Raw genomic sequence first — 22,548 nt, forward strand, 5'->3', positions numbered from 1 at the left:
AAGATTGTTTTTTTCATGCATGTCCATTTCAGTTGAATTATTTTCACTTTAAGAATCGCTTTTAAGTTAGAATTACTGCATAGTTGATTCTGATTGGTCAATTTGGACATTCATACTGTAGACTGGTATTATCTGATGGGCTTTACCAAAACAGAGAGTTGTTATCAATAAAGAAAACTGACCTTCTGTTGCTTTTCCCAGCTGTGTAACCTCTCGGATCCCTTACACAAAAACAACAAGACATTATATAATCTATTTATAGATATAGTCATCGCACACTGGGAAGGTGTCTACGATCCAATCATCATGATTTGGACCATAGGGACTTCAAAGTTAACATTTACTGACATAAACTATGAGGTTATTTAAATATTTCCTCAGAACCCTTTTGAAAAACACAACCTCAAAAAGGTACCTTCCCGTCTAAATGAAGGACACATTGAATAAAAATGTCAACCTGGTCATAAAAACTCTTTCCTGTGGCAAAGATAAAAGCATTCAGAGGTGATAATTAGTGTCTGCTTTAAGACGACTGCCTGGATTGCTCCAGGGCCAGCCAACAGGAGCCAGACTTAAAACAATGTTCAGGATGTTCAACGTATGGGACAACAAGAATGTATGATCATAAATACTGAACATTGTCAGTCTCTACATCACATTTCAGCTCAGGGATGATTCATGTGTTCAGTTTACTGAGTGTAGCATTCCAAGTCAGATGTCAGTGTATATTTAAAACAACTGTGACCGTCTTCCACCAGACTTACTAAGAAAAACGTCTCAATTTTTACTTTGACAGCAAACCACATTATAGGAATATAATACGAAGCTACTTGTGTCAGTGTAAATAAACCACTAATCCAAATGAAAAATAGCTGAATTAAATGATAGGGCCATGTTGTACGTCTCCATCTCCGGCTCAATAAGAGCTGCTGTTAACGGGGAGGCAAATATCCCAAATGTTTTCGCGATGGCTCAGAGCAACACTCAGCACGACGCAAGCCAAGGCGTCCTCACAGAGGCCTCACTCCTCCCGCCAGAGGAATGGCTAAACAACTCACTCCCACTCCCAAACCTGCAGCTGGACCCCAGCATGGGAGAGTGTGTGTGAGAGTGTGCCTTGTAACCCAACAGCAGCAGCAGCAGTAGTAGTAGTAGTAGTAGTAGTAGTAGTAGTAGTAGTAGTAGTAGTAGTAGAATAGTGGAAGTCTCAAATTATTGACTACACAGAAGACAAATCCTCTATCAATGAAACAACAACAGTGAAGACACAAACACATATAATCTCAAGACTTTAAGCAATGGTTTGATTTAATTCATTGCTATTATAAAATGAACAAACTAATAAAATAAGTGCTTACATTATTAGTGGATTAATTGTCAAGTAGATAGAAAAACTTGAAAATGTCACTTTCTTCCGGATTCCTTTAATTTAACACATTTATAAAGTAATTGAATAAAAGAATCCACAAATGAACTGATAATGAAAAGTAATACATGACATACAGTAAGTTACTTTTAGTGTATGTCGTAGGAAGCCTCGTTAAACACTATGTGAGAATGTGTGTGGGTGGAGTGTTTGTGTGTGTGTCTGCAAACAAGAGCAAAGCCATCGAACCCAAGTGAGAAAAACAGAAAGCGTTCGTAATCTATGTCCGCTCCGGTGTCTGCTACTGCGTGTGCGTGTGTGAAGCACTTTGTGGGTTTGTGTAGCTGTTAAGAGGCTAACAACCCTGCAAGTGCTCTGGCATGTTAGCGGTGAGGCTGTTATCACACGATACACCAACACTCCAGGTGGTTCTGGCTGGGTGTCATGGTGGCACACTTTGAGCTGTGGTTTTATCGGTTGTATCAGAAAAACGCAAAGATCTTTCCTGAACTCTTAATCTTTTACGGTGCCATGACTGCAACTATGTTCTGTGGGTGTTCGCAGCACAGAAGGCATCAAAGCAGAACGAAGACAGTCGAAGAGAAAAGTTCACTGTTCCACTGTTTAAAAAAAGCTGTTGGTGCGTTAAGCAACATGTGAACAACTGGCAACTTATCAATACAATCCAAGTTTATCTACAATGGAATTTTCTTTTAGAGAATTTGAGCTATCTGCATCATCCTTGGCTCCTTTCTAGATATATGGTCAGCAAGTACACAAGAAAAAATCCATCATAGAACAGATATGTGCTCCACAGGCAGTAGCCTCTTATCAAAGTTAAGGACTTACTCAAGTTACTGGCGCTTATCATGCTCCATGAATATTGTCTCAACTACTTAATGCCACACATTTCCCACACTATCTGGGGTTAGTTGAAAGGAAGTCTTTGTAGGATTTGCAAGAAATCCCAACTTAAGTAGAAGTAGGCGAGACAAAGGTGACACAAAAGGTGCAATGCTGTTATCCGTATACAATTTGGCAACGCCCCCAGCCACTGGGATCCTCTGGGTGGAGTCCTATCTGGAGTGCTACATCTGTATAACCCATAGCTTACAACAAACATGCAACATTGATTTGGGTAACACGTATCCAATGGTGGATTGGTGACTTGTATGGTTTTTCCACTTCCCCCCTGACCCCTGCACAAACACCTCTGCATTCCAGCTCCCCCTGAACTCACCTTTACACTGGAAAGCCTCTTTTAGGTTGAGCAGCACATCAGCGAAGCCCCGTACATCATTCACCAGATGCATGACATACTCTGGATCCACTCCTGGAGCCCCCACCAGATGGGAGGTGAGCCCCATGCTGCTCAGAGGGTTGGGGTTCTTGGAGCTGCGGCCCATATCCCAGGTCTTGGTGGATCCTGCAGACAGAGATGCTGTGTGGGGCTTGGATAGATGTCTTGGTAGACCCTGGGTTTGGTTATTTCCACCACCACCAGCACCACTGCTGCTCTTCCGTAGCATCCCAGCAGCCACCCTTTAAAGGGGGTACAGCAGGCCAGCTAGCCCCTGAACTTAACACGCTGCCCTGGTCCTTGGATGGCTGAAACACAGACAAAGATGGGTTAAGATGGTGTGTCTTTGTGAGTGGGAGTTACTTTTCCAAATGTGTTAATCTATTCTACTGTATAAGAAAATTATTTAAAATGTCTGTATAGACACTACAGTAAACCCTTGATAAGCAAAGTAAAAAATGTACACATCTAATAAAGAGCCAATACGTGTCCTGTAACAGACAGATAATCACTTAACCCTACTTACATTTAATGATGTGAGTTTCACATAAATAAAAACTATGAGTTACACAAAGTTTAGTGTTTAACGTTACAGCAAGCATAACATATGTCAGGTCATTTTGTTATTTGCTTTCACAATATGATTTACTTTTTTTAATTACTTACGGCTAGGCTAACGGTACAAATGTAAGCACTGTTTTGCTGTTGCTAGCTTGTTTGTAAAATAACGTTATACGGTCAATACATAACAGCAATGCAACACAACCGTAATAAAAGGAAAATAGAGGAAACAAAGATTTAAATGAACAAAAATAATCAATAGTTCGGGTATTAATTACAGAACTCGACAGCAACACGAAACCGACATTTCTTTTTCCGGACAGTTTGCAATGAAAAAGTGATGCTGTCGACCCTGGACATAAACTGCTTTGCTGGCACAGGCATACAAAAAAGCGCTACTTTAACTCACCTGCTCTGCATTTTACTGACATAATGGCCACGGTATCCGAACAAAATGTAACTTCATAAAGTCTGTGAAAACCGACGAGCATTTCCGTTAGAAAAAACAAACTCCAACAGCGGCAGAAAGTTGTGCGCTTTGAGTCACTGTACATCGGAAAGTAGCCCACAATCAGCAACTCTCAAGTCATTCGTAAATTACCAGTCGGTTTATCACGTGACGGTAGAGACACGTTTTGATTGGCCAGATGCTTTCAACGGAAAGGAACTATGATGCGTTCAGGTACAAGCGGACATTTCGCAAACAGATTGAACTGGATTCGTATGCATTAACTTCCCAAAATGGTTTAAATAGTATTTTATAAAAAAATATATATTACATTTGTGAGGACCTTGAAATAATGCATCCGTGTGATTGTAACTATTTCCCCCCCTGCAAAAATAAACATTTAAGAGACACTATCACATAACATGTCAATGGATGATGGATTGTACGATTGCTCCTGAATGTGCTAAACACTGTCATTTTTACATTTCTTAGAATTTGTATATTATAAGGACTTGCAATACGATTAGACATTACATTATATTGCTGGCTTGTCTATAAATTCATGAGCACAGGACATTTGTTACATTTGTGTGACAAATGTGCCACACCTTAATTCATGTTGCAATATACAGTATTGCCAAATTATTACGTTTCTTTCACTTGTTTTACTTTTTGTTTCGATGACAAACGTATGGTTAGAATTTCCCATTACTTATTTGAAATAGGTCCTTTCTCTGAAATAGATCCTTTCTCAACTCTGTTAGATTAGTTTAAACAAGCCTCCAGTGCTGTAGTACATTTAAATAGTGTTATTAGTTGGCATTGTACTATATAATATGTTACCTTTGACACATTAAGTAAATAATTTCTGTATATTTAAACTGGGCACGCCATTGTTCTGTCCATGTTCAGCAGCAAATACAATGTGACACTTCTGGATCCCAAACATAAGTCTTGTTTACAATGTAAGACCCTTTATCGGACACAAAGAATAATATCAATATTAATTAGGAAATAAAACATTAAGTCATTATGAAAAGTGACCACATTAAATTGTAAATTGAAAATGTAAATATGTTATTTGCAAAATAAGTTGTTTTGATCAATGGGTATTTTCTTATACTGATAAACTAGGCCACAGCCTACTGACACCATTGCTGCCCTCTAGTGTAGATATCTAACAATAGGACAAGCCCTGGATAAGTAGTGTTTGAGAAAGTTGATATAAATATAATTTTGAATCAACAAAAATGGAAGGTTTTCCCTCAGAAGAGTTGTATTTCAAAAGCAGTAAATCACTCTAATTCAAAAATATATATGCGTCATGTAGTCAGGAGAAACTGTGAATAAAAAAAGCAAAGAAATTAATTTACATGGTTAATCAGTGTTTGTCTTTATTTCAATATACAAAAAGATGGATGTATTCTCATCTAGTTTATATTTCTAAGCATTTCAACTCACAGATAAAATTACCATTCATACTGTTTTAGTGAAACCAACCAACAGACACACACACTGACACACTGCGCACACACAGTTCACATAAACAGAGGTCACACACTTGCAGTCAAACATCCACACACACTATGAGAGATGAACAATATGTTGACTGTAAAAAAAAAAATAAAAAATAGAAAGAATTTTGCTCACAGGATTCACACATGAAAAGGAAGAAACCTTTTACACTTGTCAAGTAAATATATACACGATAATTGATTTTTTTTGTCTTTTCTTAGTTTTTGAAGATGAGACTGACTCCATGTTAGTGTTACTAACGAGGTACTGCATGAGGTAACTGGTTTTCTGTTCAGAAGAGCTGGGTGTAAGACAGCATTTGGAGGTAACGAACGATAACGGCAGATTTTCCTTTGTGATCGTTGGTTTTTTCTGGCACAATACGTGAAAGCACCCGGGTCCCGTTCTGCTAACGCACAACAAATCCACCCCACGGCACTTCTTCAATCGAGAGGTTTAACACGTGTCCTCATCAGAACACGATCCAGGTGTGATGAGATGAACTTTATTGATCCGCAGAAGAAAACCTGCTAAGTCACAGCTGAGTTTAACTACTTAAACTAATGATATTCAAGTGACTATTGCTGTATAATAAATATTGCTGGACCCTGGGACTAGCACATGCCACTGTTTACATGAATCACAACGGGGCTGCATTATAAGTCATTCAATCATGTAGTTATAGACACATTGATGATATCCAAACACTAAAACCATTATTATGTACGGGTTGATGTTCGTCAACACAAACTGCACAGTAGCAAGCGTCACAGACCACTGTTAAAATCACCATCTCTTCACAGCACCAGTCAAAGCACAACAGATGAGCCTGTGTGTCGTCCAACGCGGTTACACTACCACCAAACGGGTCTGAGCATCACATCAGCGGGTTAATATTGAGGTAATACTGTTCAAACTGGCATTTCCAGCAAGTGGCCAATCACAGAAGCCGCCAGCACCAAACCATTAGGGATTTTTTGTGGTATTTTTGACGATACACTTACTAAGCTTTCTAAATGCACGTGCTACCTACACAGCTTCTGATTCAGAGGAACTGATACCGTTATTCATAGAAATCTGCAAAACAACCACCATTCTTGAAAAACAAAAGTATATATATATATATGTGTATATAGAAAATAAAATAAATCACAGGGCTAGTTGTCAGTCAACTTACTATTAAATATGTCGAGGTGGAACTGAGAAATCCCTTTCAATTTCTGTGAAATGAGAACAATAATGCCCTGATTTTGTATTTTTAAAAAACAGATCAGTGTTCGGCAACTGTGTGTTACAGGTCTATTTACAAGAATCTGCCCCTCTTCTTTTAGGTTTGTACAGCATAAACACCGTGACGACTGGTCAGGCTCTATTCAAAGAAATCTCCACAGACAAAGAGGCCCAATCGGCAATAAAATATCTCAACTACTAAAACACAATAAAATACACGACACAACTTGATATACATGTAGAAAAAGCCTGAGGTACTTGTCAGAATATCTGAGGTCAGTCTGGAAGAGTAAGCAGCTGAGGGCTTACCCAGTCAAAAAACACAAAAACAGAATATTAGCCTCACATCATATCATTAGCGTTATATTAACAAAGAATACATGTACATCTACAAATCCTTGAGTATCCTGGAATAGTCACAGCAGCATAACGGACATTCAATGTATGGTATTCATGTTATGGTACAACTATGGCATTGCATTTGAGACAAAGGCAACCATTTGAGCACTCCTTGCATGATGTACAGTGACTGAGGTATCTGGGGCCTGGTGTCCGACTGAGTCTATTGAACAAACACCCATGAAAATAAAAAAAAACAGACATGTTGCTTCCTCAAGTATGGCCCTCAAGGATAAACCCCAACTCTCTTTCCATGGTTCTTACTTTAAAAACACTCTTTCCATCTCACATCATTTAGTCTTCAACTTCTCACTCATTCACTCGCTCACTCACTCGCTCACTCACTCAGACAGTTAACATCAAGAATGTGTAACATTGCAACTCCAGACAGCATCCGTCAATGCCCCTGGCACTGGCAAAGGAGTAACTCTGAAATGTCTACAATTAAAAAACAAAATAAAATCCAGGAATACGTCCATGATAGCTAGCTGGATAGCATGGCTCTCAACTTAGAGAAAATGTTCCAAAGAAGCCTACTGGATACCTGAGAGGTAGTTCCCCGGGGACAAGGCGCTTGTCCCGAATCTTCAAAAAAGTCCAACCGTCCAACGCAACTGCTCAGCTCCCGCTTCAGCTCCTCCCTTGCGAGAAAAACAGCCGTGCTCCGATTTCTTTGCTTCTTATTCATTCCGAGGCATTCACAGGTTTAAAATAAGGGAGCACACTCGAGTTAAAAAGAATCGAGAAGCTTCGACCCCTGAGGAAGATGAATATATTTTGTTTAACAGTCTCAAAACGGTTCCTCCGAGGTGTGCAGCACGTCGTCCGAGGTGTGGAGCAAGAGTTTGTTTCGTTTGGCTGCAGAAGATCATGACCAAGACAGGAAAAGGACAAAGATAACAACTTATGAGGTAATAAAAATAGACTAACACGAAAGAAATACATGAGGTAATGACGATATTTAGGATTTGACACATGGTTGTTATCAGATGTGCCCATCGCATAACTTATTACTACTTCAAAACTACAGCAGATGGATGTGTTAGTAGTAGTACAACTTAAAACACCAATGAACTGAAATACCAGTATTGGAGAAAAATAGCAGCTGCATTCAAGTTGCTAGTTGTTTTTTTTAAACGTTTTTAAATATTCACGGAGATCCGCTGAGTTTGGATTTGAGAAAGAAAAAGTCAGGAGCTCGGGGGGAAAGGTGGTCCCCCCCGTTCAGGTGCTGGACTCTTTGGGAGGTAGGTCCTCGTTGGTGAGAGCCGTCACGATGGAGACGGGGCTGTCTGAGGTAGTGCTGCTGGTCGTCCTGGAGATCTGGCCGATGCGCTCCTCCACGCAGCCGGCGGACAATCGCGCCTCTGCGTCGTGGTCCCAGCATTCTTCAATGGTCTCACACATCTGGTTCAAACCCTGCAGCCACAAAGCAGAAGACACAGGAGAGTTAGTATCAGTGGTGTAAAGTATCCAAGTACTTTTACTCAAGCGCTGTACAGTACTTAAGGACAATTTTGAGATACTTGTACATTACTATTTAGATGTGTTTTTGGACTTCAGAGGTACACATCTGTACTATTAATACCTTACTTTGCAGATTTGGATTTACAATGTGAAACATAAAACCCACTTAGATAAGACTTTAGTTACACCTCGAGTAAATTCACAAGCTACCCTGTGCTATATAAAGTCATTAAAAGAAGCTGTAAGTATATTTTGATGCCAACACTTTTGTACTTAGGTAACATTTTGTGTAAAGGACTATTTCTACACTCTTGTACTTCTACTTTTACTTAAGCACAGGATGAGTACTTCTCCCACCTCTGGTTAGTTCGTATAAAACCCAACTTTACATTTAAATCTATTCCATAGGACAGAAATGCATCCCTTTTTCTGCGGCCTGAAGGATTAAATGAAACTGAACAAAGTTTCAGGAACATCAGCTAACTCGGAGAACAGTGACCCGAGATGATGGAGCTGTATTTACTGGAACAGAGGATGCATGACATCCTGGAACTTCTCTGGAAACAGCGGGAGCCATTCTTCTACCGTTACTCACAGGATGTTTGAGCCAGCAGTCCTTGATGGCTGGACGCATCTTCTTGTGCACGACCACATCCTGCAGATCCTCCAGGGTGGGATGCTGGCCGATTTCTTCCTCAAACGGCAGCATGTACTCGCCAACTGCACAGGGGGGCATTGAGGGCGCGGGGTGGAAAGCGTTACACGGTGATCGGGGTAAGAAAACAGTGCCATCAAACACACGAAACCCTATTTAAAGAGTAACAACAAACATTACACCTTTAGCCTATCGGATGACTTTCCCAGGAAAAGGAAAACTAATCCTTTGTTTATCAGGTCAGCCCGCAGCACAGTGACCTTTCACCTGTGACTGAAGCAGCATCCTGCCCCGTTTGACTCACCGTCTGTCACGGTGCAGCGGGACACCAGCTCCCACAGCACCAGGCCCATAGCGTACATGTCTATCCTCAGGAAGGAGTCTCGCTGGAAGTTGATGGCTCCCTCCAGCACCTCTGGAGCCATGTAACGCCTCGTACCCACCTGCAAGGACAACGGATTCTAATGAATATGAGTATGTGCAAATATGATGTTTCTCAAGAGTTACGCCGCCTGGCAACATTCCTGGAAGTTAGTCTTTTTAAAAACATCAACCCAGTGGCTACAAAGACACTCATTGTACCCAACAGCGCTACTTCAAGTAACAGGAAACAATGTTTTGTTATACAACAGCATCCTGCTTCACTGCAGGGTTTACAGACAACAAAGTAACCTCAAAACTAATCAAGTTATTCAGCCGGGATCAATGCGTTGGAAGTATCATAAGTGCTTTACTCTCAATGGGGACATCGTAATGCTCATCGTCAGGTTAATGGTTGTGTTTACGATGTATACCATGCACGTGTTAACTTTCTTGGAACCAAATCTGAAGAGCTGGTTGAATCCGTTTTCTGAACTAGGCAGCCTGCAGAAACCGCTTGAGGCGTCTTATTTCCGTTTGAGAGTTACATTAGTGGAAATAAAAAGCAGTAATAAAGAGATTCCTTACCTGGCCGTGGGTATCTCCCGGAGGTTTTCCTGGTTCAAATCGTACAGCGAGTCCAAAGTCTCCAATGATTGCACTCAGATCATCTCGAACCATCACATTCTTACTCTTGAAGTCCCTGGGAAATTCATTTCAGGACAACGTCATTAAAGTGCTGTAATTAGATGCATGTTTACGCACACATGCCAACACAACCAGGAGAGGGCAGTGCTCATCAACTCCAGTCGGTCGTGCTCTGGTTTGCAGCGTGTTGAGGTGCGGGAAAGGCAGTCAAGGTGCATTTCGTCTCTACCTGTGGGCGATGGTGGGTTTGGGCCCCTCTCCCTTGTAGCTGGGAATGTCCTCGTGGAGGTACGCCAAGCCGCGGGACATGGTCTCTGCTATGTGACACAGGTCTCCCCAGCTTACAGTGTTCCCCTTTAGGTGGTCCGTCAATGAGCCCTGGATGCAAACAAAGACTGGGATTACAAACTGAACGAGAATCTCTTTTTAACCAATTTCCCAGATACCGTTAGTGTCCATTTATTGAGCCAACTAAAACCCCGGAATAGATGGTTTTTTCTCCCATGTTTGACTTCATTTGCCAGCTGAAAAGCATAGTCTGGAACAATTACAAGAGGCGTCTAAATTAAAACAATAGAGCTTAAAATACCATGCTGATAAAAAAAGAAACATTAAAGCAAAGAATTGACACATGAACAGATGGCACTGAGACAATTACCGGAGCTAAAGACGTGTGTCATGGACGCAAGGTGATGCAAGGACATCGGAAGTCATCACACAAACGTAATGCTGCATTTGTGGGCATGGTAATTATCGTTGAATCCTGTGTCGATGTATTAATACCTTTGTTGACAAGCGTGATGAACAGGACATTCTGGTAGCCTCGAGGTGTTTAATCAAACAGTGATATTTCAGGCACACACGTTTGAACACTTAAAGTAACACTCGGCAGATAATTGCCTGTAATATTTTTTTAATTAAATGCTTTGAAAAACGCCCGAAGCAACACAATGCACCGCTTTAAGGTATGCCGTGTACAGAAGAAGAGCCAGAAGTAATGAAATCCACTTTAATAAAAAGCTGCCGTTGTAAATAAAAGGCTTCTACCAATATTGGAAAAAGTTCTCGTAAACAAAGAAGCCCTATACTGTACCTCGGCACCAACGCTCTATATGTGGGGATATATATATATATATATATATAGGAGGCAGTGCACTCACCCTCTCATGAAACTCAGTGATGAGCCACAGCTCCGTCTCCAGGTTGCTGCCGTGCTTCTCTGCAGCGATGTAACGTAGGAGGTTTTCATGCCGCATCCCCGGAGTCAGGAAGATGTCCCGCTCGTTTATCCATGACTGCTTGTCCTATTCGAACACACGGATAACAAAGTGTTTAGGATATCACAATTCAAACGAGCACTTTTAAAAAGAATGGGCTTTTTTCCTGATATGTTGCCCAAAGCCCAGTGTGTGCCTCTTGAGCAGCCGCGTCAAACTCAATTTCATCGCGGGCCACATCAGCATTATTGTTGCACTCAAAGGGCCGGTTGTAACTTTAAGACTATATAAAAAATACATATATAAATATTTAATATATATAAAATAATGTATACTATTACATTATTGCCTCTGCAGAAGTTATTATGGGATAGGGTAATAACTTCATAATGAACTACACCTGAAAGCAGAAGTCTAGGGCAAATAATTGGAAGTCTCTTCAGTGCTGATGTCACAAAATGTCTTTTTAAAAAAAAAAAGAAGAAATTTTGAAGCAAAAAAGTCAAATTCTGAGAAAAAAGTCAAATTCTGAACTAAATTCATATTTGAGATGCATTGTGGGATATGTAGTTTATGGGCAACGTGCTTCTGTAAATCGGCACGTATAATAAACGTATAATATTCTTTAAGAGCTCTTGTGGGGCCGCATTAAATTAAGTCGCGGGCCGGATTTGGCCCCCGGGCCTTGAGTTTGACACCCCTGCTCTTGAGTATACAAATTAGATTCAAGTTACATTGCAAAGCATCCAACCATCCAAACCCTATATACCCATTTATGTTGTGATTTATCAATACGTTGTTGCCGTTATAAATGCATGTGAATCTCCGTCAAACCACATGGACGAAAACATATTCCATCCATTCTTGCCACTGAGGATGTTCCCCTGTTTGCACCCAAACAAAGATGGTAACCAGAAATGACATTTTCTTTTTAAATGTGTACAACGTGAACCAATATAACAAATATCCGTTGCATGCTATTGATAGGCAGCACCAACTTCAGAAATGGGTCGAAAATGTATTATTGTGCAACCATGAGGATATCTAATCCTCCAGATGGTTAGGAGTCTCTGAGGATTTCAAAGATCACAGGTTGTAAATCATTTTTCAAATAATTGGATGCTTGGCTTTTGGCTCAAAAGGAATGTTAATAGATGTGGGCAAACGACTGGAGCTACGATGCAGCAATCAAAGAGAAATACAAGCGCCACGAATGATTGACATACCTGAACAGGGAAGACCTTTACAGCAACATATTCACTCATCAACTGGGCCTTCCAGACACACCCAAAGCGGCCCCTGGCTTTGATTTCCAGCAGCTGCAGCGGTTTCAGACCCACCGAGGGGGAGGGAGGAGTCAGTCCAGGGTCCTGAATAACAGATGAGACCGGTTAATCAATCAATCAATCTACAAAGGTTTATTTACATTTGAAACGTACAGAGTATTAAATACTGTAGACCTGCCCATGAGAGCGTTGAGAGAGTTGAATATCTTGCCCAAGGACACTTCAACATGTTGACTACACGCTTGCTTAACCCCTGTGCCACATTATTACAAATACATTTTCTCAGGCGGCTTAACAGTTTGTACAACACACTATATCCTTTCCTTAGACCATTCCAGCGAACAAGGGAAAGACTGGCAAAGAAATCCTACAATTAAGGGGGAAAAATAAGAAATCTTGGAGTGCAAGCAGAGGGTTCCCTCTCCAAGGACGGACAGCTGTGCAGTAGATATCAAGTGTACAGATTAAAAAAGATAATGCATTTACAACCAAGCAATACAAATGATATTATTAGTATTAGGTCTGTGCTAAATTCATTTAAACATGTTGACACGTCTCCTCCCTTCAGTACAAAATCCTTCAGGAATATAACAGAACAGAGTGACTACGATCAGTCACCAGCAGTACAGACACAAGCATGCAGGGATGAGTGATCCCTCGGAGCCGCAGAGCAGCACTTTAAACGAGAGTCGGGGTGGGGTATGGCCTCGCTCACCTCGCTCAGGTCTACATGGCCGTAGGGAGGTTTGCGGTGGCGGTACATCCACAAGGCCAGCACCAGGGCCAGGGACAGCACGCAGAGAGGCAGCAGGGAGTACACCAGCACGTTGAGGAGCGAGGGCACTCGGGGCGGAGGCCGGATTTTCACTGTCAAGGAGGAACAGAACAATTACAGTATGTCAGCTTTATTACATGTAGGCCATAAGCAGCACCGCAAGCTGTCCTCGGTGACTGCTATAAACAAATACATTTTATCTACATGATATGGCCTTGATCCCTTAACTGAGCCGCTCCGGTGTGAAGAATGGGGGAAATAAGCTTGTAAAGGTTTAGTCAGCGATATGAATCATACCATGCATATACAGATGCTGTTATGTGTCCTGGGCAAAATTGAGTTTTGTGACAGTTCCATCAGTTTAGAATAAAATAAAAGATACATTGAAAAAAAGAAATCATAATATATATAGATAAGAATTTAAGCAAAGATGTGAAGTAAAAAGATAAATAAAAAGTTTTAAAAAAAGACCAAAAACAAGAATAAATGTGAAAACAACCATAAGATAATAAGAACAACTATTAAAAATATATAAAAAAAGAAAATGTCTGGAAATAAATGTACCTCCTAATTGACCTTGTCCTCTAGAATGGTTGGAGGCAGTGGTTGCGTTAGACTTTTTCGTTGCCCGTCATTTTGACGGACAGGATCGTAACATTTCCGTCATAATTCATTATTATCCGTCATTTTATTTTTCATGTTTTAATGATGAGATGAGACATATTTAATATTTATGTTTGGTACTGAGCAGCAAATGTTCATTCATTCACGTTTTAATGATTCATACAGAACTTTTAAGGGCGTGGAGAAACAAAAAGATGAACAGAGACACCGACGTGTGGTCCCTTTTCATGTCAACACGAACATGAGTGATTTATTTGTTCCTGCACTGACAGACGGCAGAGCAGAGGCCGCTAAAAACACCGCGACCATTGGGCCTAAACAGGCAAATATGAACAATGCCATCATTTTAAAAGAGACAATTACAATCAAAGTATGAACAAAAAATGTACAAGAACAACTCAATTGTCCTGCTGTCGCCTGAATGCTGATCTCTGCATCATCATGCACCCTCGGACAAATCCGTTACTCATCTTAGCTTCTCTACAGGTGTCGCAGAACATTTTGCCACCTCCCCTCCTCGGCCACTCAAACTCTTGCTCCCACTGAACCCGGTACTCCCGCTTCAACTCCTTGCCACTTGCTTGCCCCTCTGCCGCTGGCTGAACGCTGTCAGTCTTAGTCTTACTGGCTTGTCCTTCATCCTCCACCGCATCAATCCCTCGTTCACCTCGTTGTTTCACATCACAACTACTGGGCTTATTAAAAAAGCTTCGGACGATCAGCTGCCGTGACATTTTGCGATTGCTAAAGCCGGTTAAACAACGAGGTAATCAACGAGGTCAAAAACAAGACTAGACAATAGCTACTTAATAATATACACACACACTCGCCACCAACTGGACAGGGGTGTACAGTAGATCGCCCTCAGTCGACCTGGCCACTAAGGATGTAATATAATGTGGGCCGCTGGTGGACATGTTGGCGCTGTTCCGAGTTGTGTTCTAATCCGTCAAAATGACGGACTGCTTTCAGATTTTTCTAACGCGACCTCTGGTTGGATGTGATGTGGCTACTTGTCTACCGGCTTTGTAACTTTCAATGTTTAAATTACAATATTTACCTCATGTCCACTCACGCGTATGTATATATATTTTTTTTTTTCTTTCTTGTATTTTCTTGGATTATGTTTTGGATTTTACTTTGTGGGATATATACTTGTCTTATGCTGAAAAAACGAAATACCAATACAAATATTTGTCGAAAGAAAATGTCGTCGTTTTTTTAGTCTCAGTAGGAAACCTACAAGAAAACTAAAAAGGTTGATTACCAAATGTCTTACAACTAGGAGCGATTTAGCAAAATGTACAAAGAAAGAAAATAGCAATTCTGTGTGAAATGCCTGTGTGTAATGTATTTTTTTCTACGAGATGTAAGGCTAGGCTTCACTCCCACTAATCGGAAGGGAAAAGCAAAGACCTATTATTTGCCTGTACTATATGTGGGATGCATTTGCAGCTCACCTCGGTTGCCAATTCCAATCAAGTCAGGAAGGTGGGTGAACCGCTCATTGCAGTAGTTGCCCTCGCAGCAGCAGAAGAAGACCTGAGGGTTCTCCTCCATGGAGACGCACTCTTGCCTGAAAGAAGAAGACGACACACCTGAATTATTTCGTTGTCAACCATATCTCGAAAGTAGATGCATGTCAAAATGTTTCATAATAACAGTAGAACTAACGTAGTGTTTGTAGAGCAGATTGCTTCTGCTGTAAATCCACCCTTTACGCAAAGAACATCTTTGTTGTCGAGGTTCATTTTCATAACTCTGGCTTTAACCCAGTCCTGTCGTTGGTTTGGGCAAATGGTAAAGCTGCTAATGTATAAGCCAACAAAGACTCAATTATAGGGTGCATAAATGAGCCAAATCTATTTAAATGTGAACATACCGTCTTGTTTACCTGGTCAATTATCAACATACACAATTATTGAACTGTCTGTCATGATTCAAATGAATCACAAGTGACTATATTACTGCTCTTAAAAGCTTCTAACTTTGTCTCAAATTGCTCAAATTTCCAACCACTGTTTTTTTTTTGTTATTACACTATATACACTATTTGATTGAGCCTTTCGTTACCGATCCGTTTTATCCATGTAGAGTAAAAGCAAACAGCCCTTCTGGCTTAAGCAATTTCAGCTGAAGAACACTGGCATGCCACGGTCACTCATCAGCACTACAACTACCTTTAACACAATTGGACGAGGCTCTAACACCTTGCTAAAGATGTTCTATTGGCGGCGAATGACTAACTCTTTATAAGCACAGATGTGTCGTCATGGGGATATTATTACAGTCCTGTTTTCTCCAGCTGGCCGTCATGAGCTACAAGAAAACACCAGCTTGTTCACAACGTTGCGGTTTGAATATTTAAAGTTCGATCACGCGCTGCTGATAAAGGCTAGTTTGAAATTCTCCTCCTGACTTAGAAACTCCTGCGAGGCCGGGTGCCACCGCCGGGCTGCGGACACTAAGCTGTGCTCGGCACCGGCGATACAGATACTATCTGTTACTCCCACTGAGAAGGAGTGTGAGCTCTGCCGGCTGCAGAGCATTTGGCAAACATGAATTCTTCCTGTTGAAATCACTTCCGCCATCTAATGGAGTCTGCTTCTTTATCGTGATTGGAAATTACATTTTCACATCACTTCAGTTTACCTCAACGTGTTTGGGTCATTTCAAACATTTAATACGAGTGCTGTAGATACTTCCATGCGTGGATGTAGTGGGCCAAACTCCTTCTAGTTTTGGGCTGGTTTGATACAAGTTGTCCGTTATTCAATCTTCAGAAATAAATGGATAGCTTTTGGATAATTCATCGACTATAAGTAAGTTGACAGTTAAACTATTTAATATTTGCTAAGATATCAAATTATTCAATGTGTACATTTTCTTTTTTTTGCGATTAATTGAATATGTAATAGCTATGGGGTTTGTACCCTGAAACAGACAAAGGAGTCGTTGAATAGGTTATCTTGGGCTCTGGGAAATAGCCATTTTAGTTAATAAAGTGGTCAAGATGAAACAAGAGGCTTTAGACGTTTCAGCACTATACTCCTTTAATATAAGCTCATTTGCAGTGTGTATGTCTAAAGTATTCATAGAGGTGGCTATGTGTGTTTGTCAATTTACATAATGTGTGCTGAGACTCGTACTAAGTCACACGTATATCAAGTGCAATTTCAGCTAAAGCAGTCAGTCATATATATATATAATATATACAACAGCAATACATCCTGCCCTCATGAAGGTAATAATGTGCCATCTTGGTCGAATCTGTTTTTACAGAGGAGATGATTTAACTGTATAATCTTTTTGAAGGATGTAATTTGTGGAGCTGTTGAAACATATTGATTTATACTAAAAAAGGTGTTTTATAATTTTCTCATCCCCGCTTATAACAACAAGAGTCGGCTAAATAACGGATGCACCCAGTCTGTATAATGAACTGGCAACTGCCTGAATGTAATGTGTGTTGAGATTGATATTTGTGACAAAGCAATGCAAATATGTAAAAACAAATCTATATGCAAATAGGTCACAGATGATGATATGATAATATATCCAGTATATCTTCATTTGATGATTTGTTTCATGTCAAGTTGGGATGTTGTAAGGCTTCAACGGATGATTCTTGATTATCTAAATCTGCTGATCCATCTTATGATCTGTACAAAATGTCACTTAAAAGGGGAATAATGGCGTACATCATTTGCATGTGTAAATTGCTTGTTTTGTCCAAATAAAAGGACACAGACAATACATTTAAAGTGATAACAAAATCCTAGCATTTGAGAAGCACCTGTTTTTTCATTTCATGGGCTGATATTGTTTTAGCATTAGATGTTTTATTTCTGCTGCTCAAAAGGCCCCGTGTCAAAGAACCAGAGCAGCCTTGAACTACATGCATCTACAGAAGATGATGTGTGTGGTGTACTCCCTGCCAGTCACTCTGGGTACAAGATACCGGCGACATAAATGTAAATGCAAGGTGGCGATGACCTCGCCCAGTGACCCCACCTGTCATAGCAGTTGAAGTCGTCCAGCCAGCAGCCTTTCTTCACCAGCTTGATGGTCCCTGAGGAGTTGAGCCAGGAGGAGTAACAGTGCAGTCGCTTGTCCTTCTCCCCCTCGCAGCGCTCGAAGCCGCTCTGGTTGGTCCTCTCCGTACGCCAGTTATCATTGTAGTACACACACTCCCGGGTCTCTGCTTCGCCCAGACTGTACCCTGAGAAGGACAGAAGGCCTCAGTCAGCTCACGTCTTAATGAATTGGAAATCAACAGCGGAAGCACAGACATATGGTGCAGGATCTGCTCGGTGCCACAAAGAAACATCACTGAGCAGAGCCTCTATCATCACTGTGGCACACGGCCAAGTTCGGGAGCTCTGTGTAGTGAAAAGGGACTTCCTCTGGGCATAGAAATTGTTGCTGATTTGTAGTTCAGGCTAATCCCATTCACTAAAATATCTATTCAGAGAGTAACAACTAAAAAGAAGGGAACAATTTAATTAGAAACAGAAAAACAATGGTATGCCCTGCTGTGATATAGTGTAGAAGACCACCAGTGCGCTACTTCTATAGATAAGGACTTGCTGTAGTGTGACACATCTGGAAGCACAGATAAGAGATTTTTCTTTAAGGGCTTTTACTGTCATTTAGCAGGAATAGTTTCCTTATAACCAAGTTGAGACTTGACAAAAGCTGTCAGTCTCCTACAATTCCTGATTGAGGTTTTTTTTTCTTCTTTGGGATTTAGTGTTGGACACACTGAAGGAACATATGTAAGAGGTGTTTTTGATTAATTCAGGAGCAGATAACATGTAATTCACAATGGCTCACGGACATTCATGCCTAATCTTTGTTCGCAGAAAAAATAGTGGCTGTCTCTTTAAATCCCTGCCTATAGGAGGCCGCCCATCCCCCAGCGTTACCCCCATCAACCCATTACACACACAGGCACGCATCCACACACACACACACACACACACACACACACACACACACACACACACACACACACACACACACACACACACACACACACACACACACACACACACACACACACATTTAGTTGTCCGGCAGCGTACAATGGATTTCATTATAGCATAAGGGGGTGCATGCAATGACCAAACATCATTCTCATTATAAAGTATTGAATAAATGAAGGTGGTAAAGATTAACACACACACACACACACACACACACGAGATGTGCAATGCTCCATTGAGCCGAGATGGCATTTCTGATATCTGTGGTCACGTGATCCGGGAGGACTTTTACTACAAGATCATTCCCCAACCCCCCTCCCTCTGTCACTTACTGAGGCTTACACCACAACAACATGAATTCGGGAGAAGCAACTTACAGCCTACTCCGAGTCCTAATCTATAAACCATAAAGGCATTAGCCACAGCGCTATTTGACAGCTGCCTGAATAAAAATGTTATTACAGTTCGGGGGGAAAGCGGAGAGGCAAAGTTTAAGATATTATTGTTCCCAAAAGCACTACAGGGAATGCCTAGCTAGGGGACAAAGATGAACGTGTTGGGCACACACACATGTGAGTTGCAAACAATGGCAACAAAAAATCACCAAACAAAAGAAAAAACTACCCCTTATGCTCTATTTCACGGGGTTACAAATCACAGGCTTTAGAGACGAAACTGTGTAACAGTAACCTCAATTTAAGGTAAAGCCCTGACTTCACACAACAGCTGCTCTCTCGTCAAATCAAACGCACATTGATTTATGAAAATCCTTTTCGGGGAAACGGTGTTATCAAAGGCTCTTGTTGAGGCTGTGACCACAAACAGGAGAGCAGACCTGATGTAGCCTATAAGGTTTCAGGATGTTGATGCAGCTGCTGCCTTCTATTCCTGCCACTGTTAGGAAAGCCGAGGGGGACGCAACAGTTTTACATTTGGATATATTTGGGGGAATGTATTCATCAGCCTAAAGAGCTGTATTTAATGCCGTTTCGTGTATTTTCTTCGCGTAAAAAGTCTCGGCTTTCCCTCGAATAATTCCCGTGTGTGAATTAGAGGTGGTTGTGGGGGCAAACAGAGAAAATGCGATTATAGGAATCAAATCCCCACCGCTGACCGATAGTATATACAGCCAACAAAAGTTTAAGCCACAAACACACGAAAACTCGCTCGCGGGTCGACATTTCCACCGCAAAAAATTACACACTTAAATGTCTCTGCTCCGGACTCGGGGAACAAAACTGTTGCAAATTCAGAACCAACAAAAAGCAGCTTACCTGCGCATAAAGTTCCCAGAAGAAGTGAACAAGTCAGCCATGAAAAAGACATGTTCCGTTTTTATTTCAGGACCGATATTTCCCCCGCTTTCCGTCGCGAACATTAAAACTCAGGTTGTCCGAAACATCAGTCCAGGATCAAAACGACCACAGGCCTCCGGTCCCTCCAGCAGCCTAACCACCACCACAACGCGTGTCAATAGCCGCGACGCTGCAACAATGTTGCAAGAGAAGATAGGAGCGATTAACTGACTGTTAGTCCAGTAATACGGGCAGCATTTCGCGTCGGAAGTGGATCCAAAAACCGAATGGAAAGCCTTTAAAGCATCCGAGACGAAAGCTCAGCGCTCTTTTTGAGGTTATTCACTTGAATAGTAGCACCGCTGCATCGGGAGGTCGGTCGGGGTTTACATGCATGTTACTGATCTGTGTCCAAAATGGCTCCTAAATGGGGAATGGGCTGCAAACAGGGAAACCCGGATGTGTAAACACAAAGAGGGGAATTCAGGAGCCAGCGTGTGACCTTAACACGACACCGTAGATACACGCCTGGAATGACTTTATTTTAGCTTCGTATCGATAGATACGTTAATTTAATCTTTTAAAAACTATCGGAGGGGAATAATACGTAGGGGAAATATTTGTGCTTTTCATGTTGGTATTTGCCCCGGTCCCAGCTGGTATACACTTGCACTTTCTGTGGTCAGAGTGGGTATTTTACTACTTTTCGCTTCCTATAATTTAGCCCGGGGATTAAATTCCATTTTCAGGAAATGTCTCATTATTCTACTCGTTATAAATAGGATAGTGCGATATTTTTAGCCTCTTAAAAAAATCTATCGGTATTATGTTTTAATTGTATTTGCAGTATACCAATACACAGTACTTACTAATTTAAAGTGTCCGAGCTAATTCAATAGTTACATAACACAATCCATTATATCTATTTATCTGTATCAATCAATCAATCAATCAATGTTTATTTATATAGCCCAATATCACAAATGTTACATTTGTCTCAGTGGTCTTCACAGTGTGTACAGAATATCAGTATGACAATACGACACCCTCTGTCCTTAGACCCTCACATCGTACAAGGAAAAACTTCCAAAGAAAACCCAGTGTATCAGTGTAATAAATGTGTTTTTCAGCCCCACAAAGAGTATAATCAATTCTGAGGATCTTTTCTATCTGAATGATATTTTATGCATTAGTGGCACTGCTAAAAATAGCTGACCTAATTTGGAGTAACAGGATACATTATATGCTATTTTAAATAAATTCGTTCTAATTGCTTATTTCTCTGCCAGCCTATGGGTCTTAAATATAAAATATTTATTACATAGCACAACCAAAATAGAGCCAAACCGTGGCTCATAATGAATCACTTTGCATTTGTAATATTACCACAAAACAGGAAATGTGTGACAACGTTCTTCCCCAATCTCTTCCATAGTATTATTTTATAAGTTTGCCTTGTTCTCTTGATAATTGCTAAATAACACAGACTTAGTGACAAAGTTCGGTCAGACTGCAGACTCCTAAGTCTACCATGCAGCCAACAGACAGCCACTTAAGTGATTCCTTTAAAAAGGTTAAGCTTTAAGTCATTTCCTCTCATTTGGTATGCTTTTCTTTTGTAATCCCCCCACTTAAGAGAAATGCACAGCTCCATTAGAGCAAATAATCAAGTTTTTTATTGAAATGAAATGGACATCTATGGATGTAAAATACCATTGCACATAGTTTGTCCTTGCATAGTATCTAAGACACGCTCTTTCAAAACGGTAATCCTTTGTGCAAAAAAATAAACGCCATCATTATAGAAAATCAGCAATAACATTGTTAAAATGCCATTAAGGCTTGCTCACAGTTTCCTTCTCTCCTTTCTCATCTTTGACATCCAGACTAATGGCATATTGGTGACACCCAGACAATGCATGGAGTAAATGGCTCAGGAATAAGGTTAGACATAGGTAATCGCCCTTAAACTAGTGCCACTGAGTGTAACTCAAGACAAAGCATTTCCTCATTAAGCCATCCCATATTGACCCTGTAACTCGATAGAGGCCATGAGCAAAATGTTGTAAAGATAGGTGTTCTGTTGTCATGACATTTGGAAGAGAAAGCACATGAGTGCTCATTAAAGGTCTTATGGTCACAGACATTCCCAAAAGAATAAGAGCACAGGGGAAATGATGCATTGGGGCATAAATAAACATGAAACTATGAGCTAATAATGTTGTAAAAGCCTGTTTAAGATATCTTATGGCAGTCTGCTACTGCTTATACTGCATATTATAAACACATGTCCATTCAGATCAACCCTGAATGGACAACATTAAAGAGGCCCTATTAGGGTTTTCTGTTTCCTGTAGTGTGAGGTTTTTGTGCATTTAAATGGTCTGCAAAGGCTAAAATCCCTCTGTTCCCTC

At 40.8% G+C, this 22,548-nt stretch overlaps 2 protein-coding genes across 2 annotated transcripts in view; both read right to left on the bottom strand.

Annotated features, from left to right (window-relative positions):
• Nucleotides 1-3,819, bottom strand: part of arhgap29b (Rho GTPase activating protein 29b) — a 38,669-nt gene extending 34,850 nt beyond the window's left edge. Inside the window, exons 1-2 of the mRNA XM_034104334.1 lie at nt 3,637-3,819; nt 2,607-2,974 (exon numbers count right to left, since the gene is read on the bottom strand). Of these exons, the coding sequence (XP_033960225.1) occupies nt 2,607-2,895 (289 nt within the window). The 5' untranslated portion in view covers nt 2,896-2,974; nt 3,637-3,819. The remainder of the gene's footprint in view (nt 1-2,606; nt 2,975-3,636) is intronic.
• A 1,224-nt stretch (nt 3,820-5,043) lies between these two features.
• acvr2ba (activin A receptor type 2Ba) lies at nt 5,044-20,646 on the bottom strand. Its single transcript, XM_034104647.2, has 11 exons — nt 20,114-20,646; nt 17,866-18,073; nt 15,312-15,427; nt 13,168-13,319; nt 12,393-12,536; nt 11,110-11,253; nt 10,179-10,327; nt 9,890-10,004; nt 9,246-9,384; nt 8,882-9,006; nt 5,044-8,238 (listed from the first exon to the last, which is right to left on the bottom strand). The coding sequence occupies exons 1-11, from the start codon at nt 20,163-20,165 to the stop codon at nt 8,044-8,046; spliced, it is 1,539 nt and encodes a 512-aa protein (XP_033960538.1). The 5' UTR covers nt 20,166-20,646; the 3' UTR covers nt 5,044-8,043.
• Between the last annotated feature and the right edge of the window lie 1,902 nt (nt 20,647-22,548).

Source organism: Pseudochaenichthys georgianus, chromosome 17 (assembly GCF_902827115.2).
Source record: "Pseudochaenichthys georgianus chromosome 17, fPseGeo1.2, whole genome shotgun sequence".
Taxonomy (NCBI): Eukaryota; Metazoa; Chordata; class Actinopteri; order Perciformes; family Channichthyidae; genus Pseudochaenichthys; species Pseudochaenichthys georgianus.

Excerpts from the sequence above, each read along its gene's own strand:
- acvr2ba (XM_034104647.2), bottom strand. The coding sequence starts at position 20,165 with ATGTCTTTTTCATGGCTGACTTGTTCACTTCTTCTGGGAACTTTATGC. Across the intron at positions 10,328-11,109 it reads TCACTGAGTTTCATGAGAGG|GGCTCATTGACGGACCACCT; the intron begins GTGAGTGCACTG and ends GTTTGCATCCAG. Across the intron at positions 8,239-8,881 it reads ACTGCTGGCTCAAACATCCT|GGTTTGAACCAGATGTGTGA; the intron begins GTGAGTAACGGT and ends TTGTGGCTGCAG.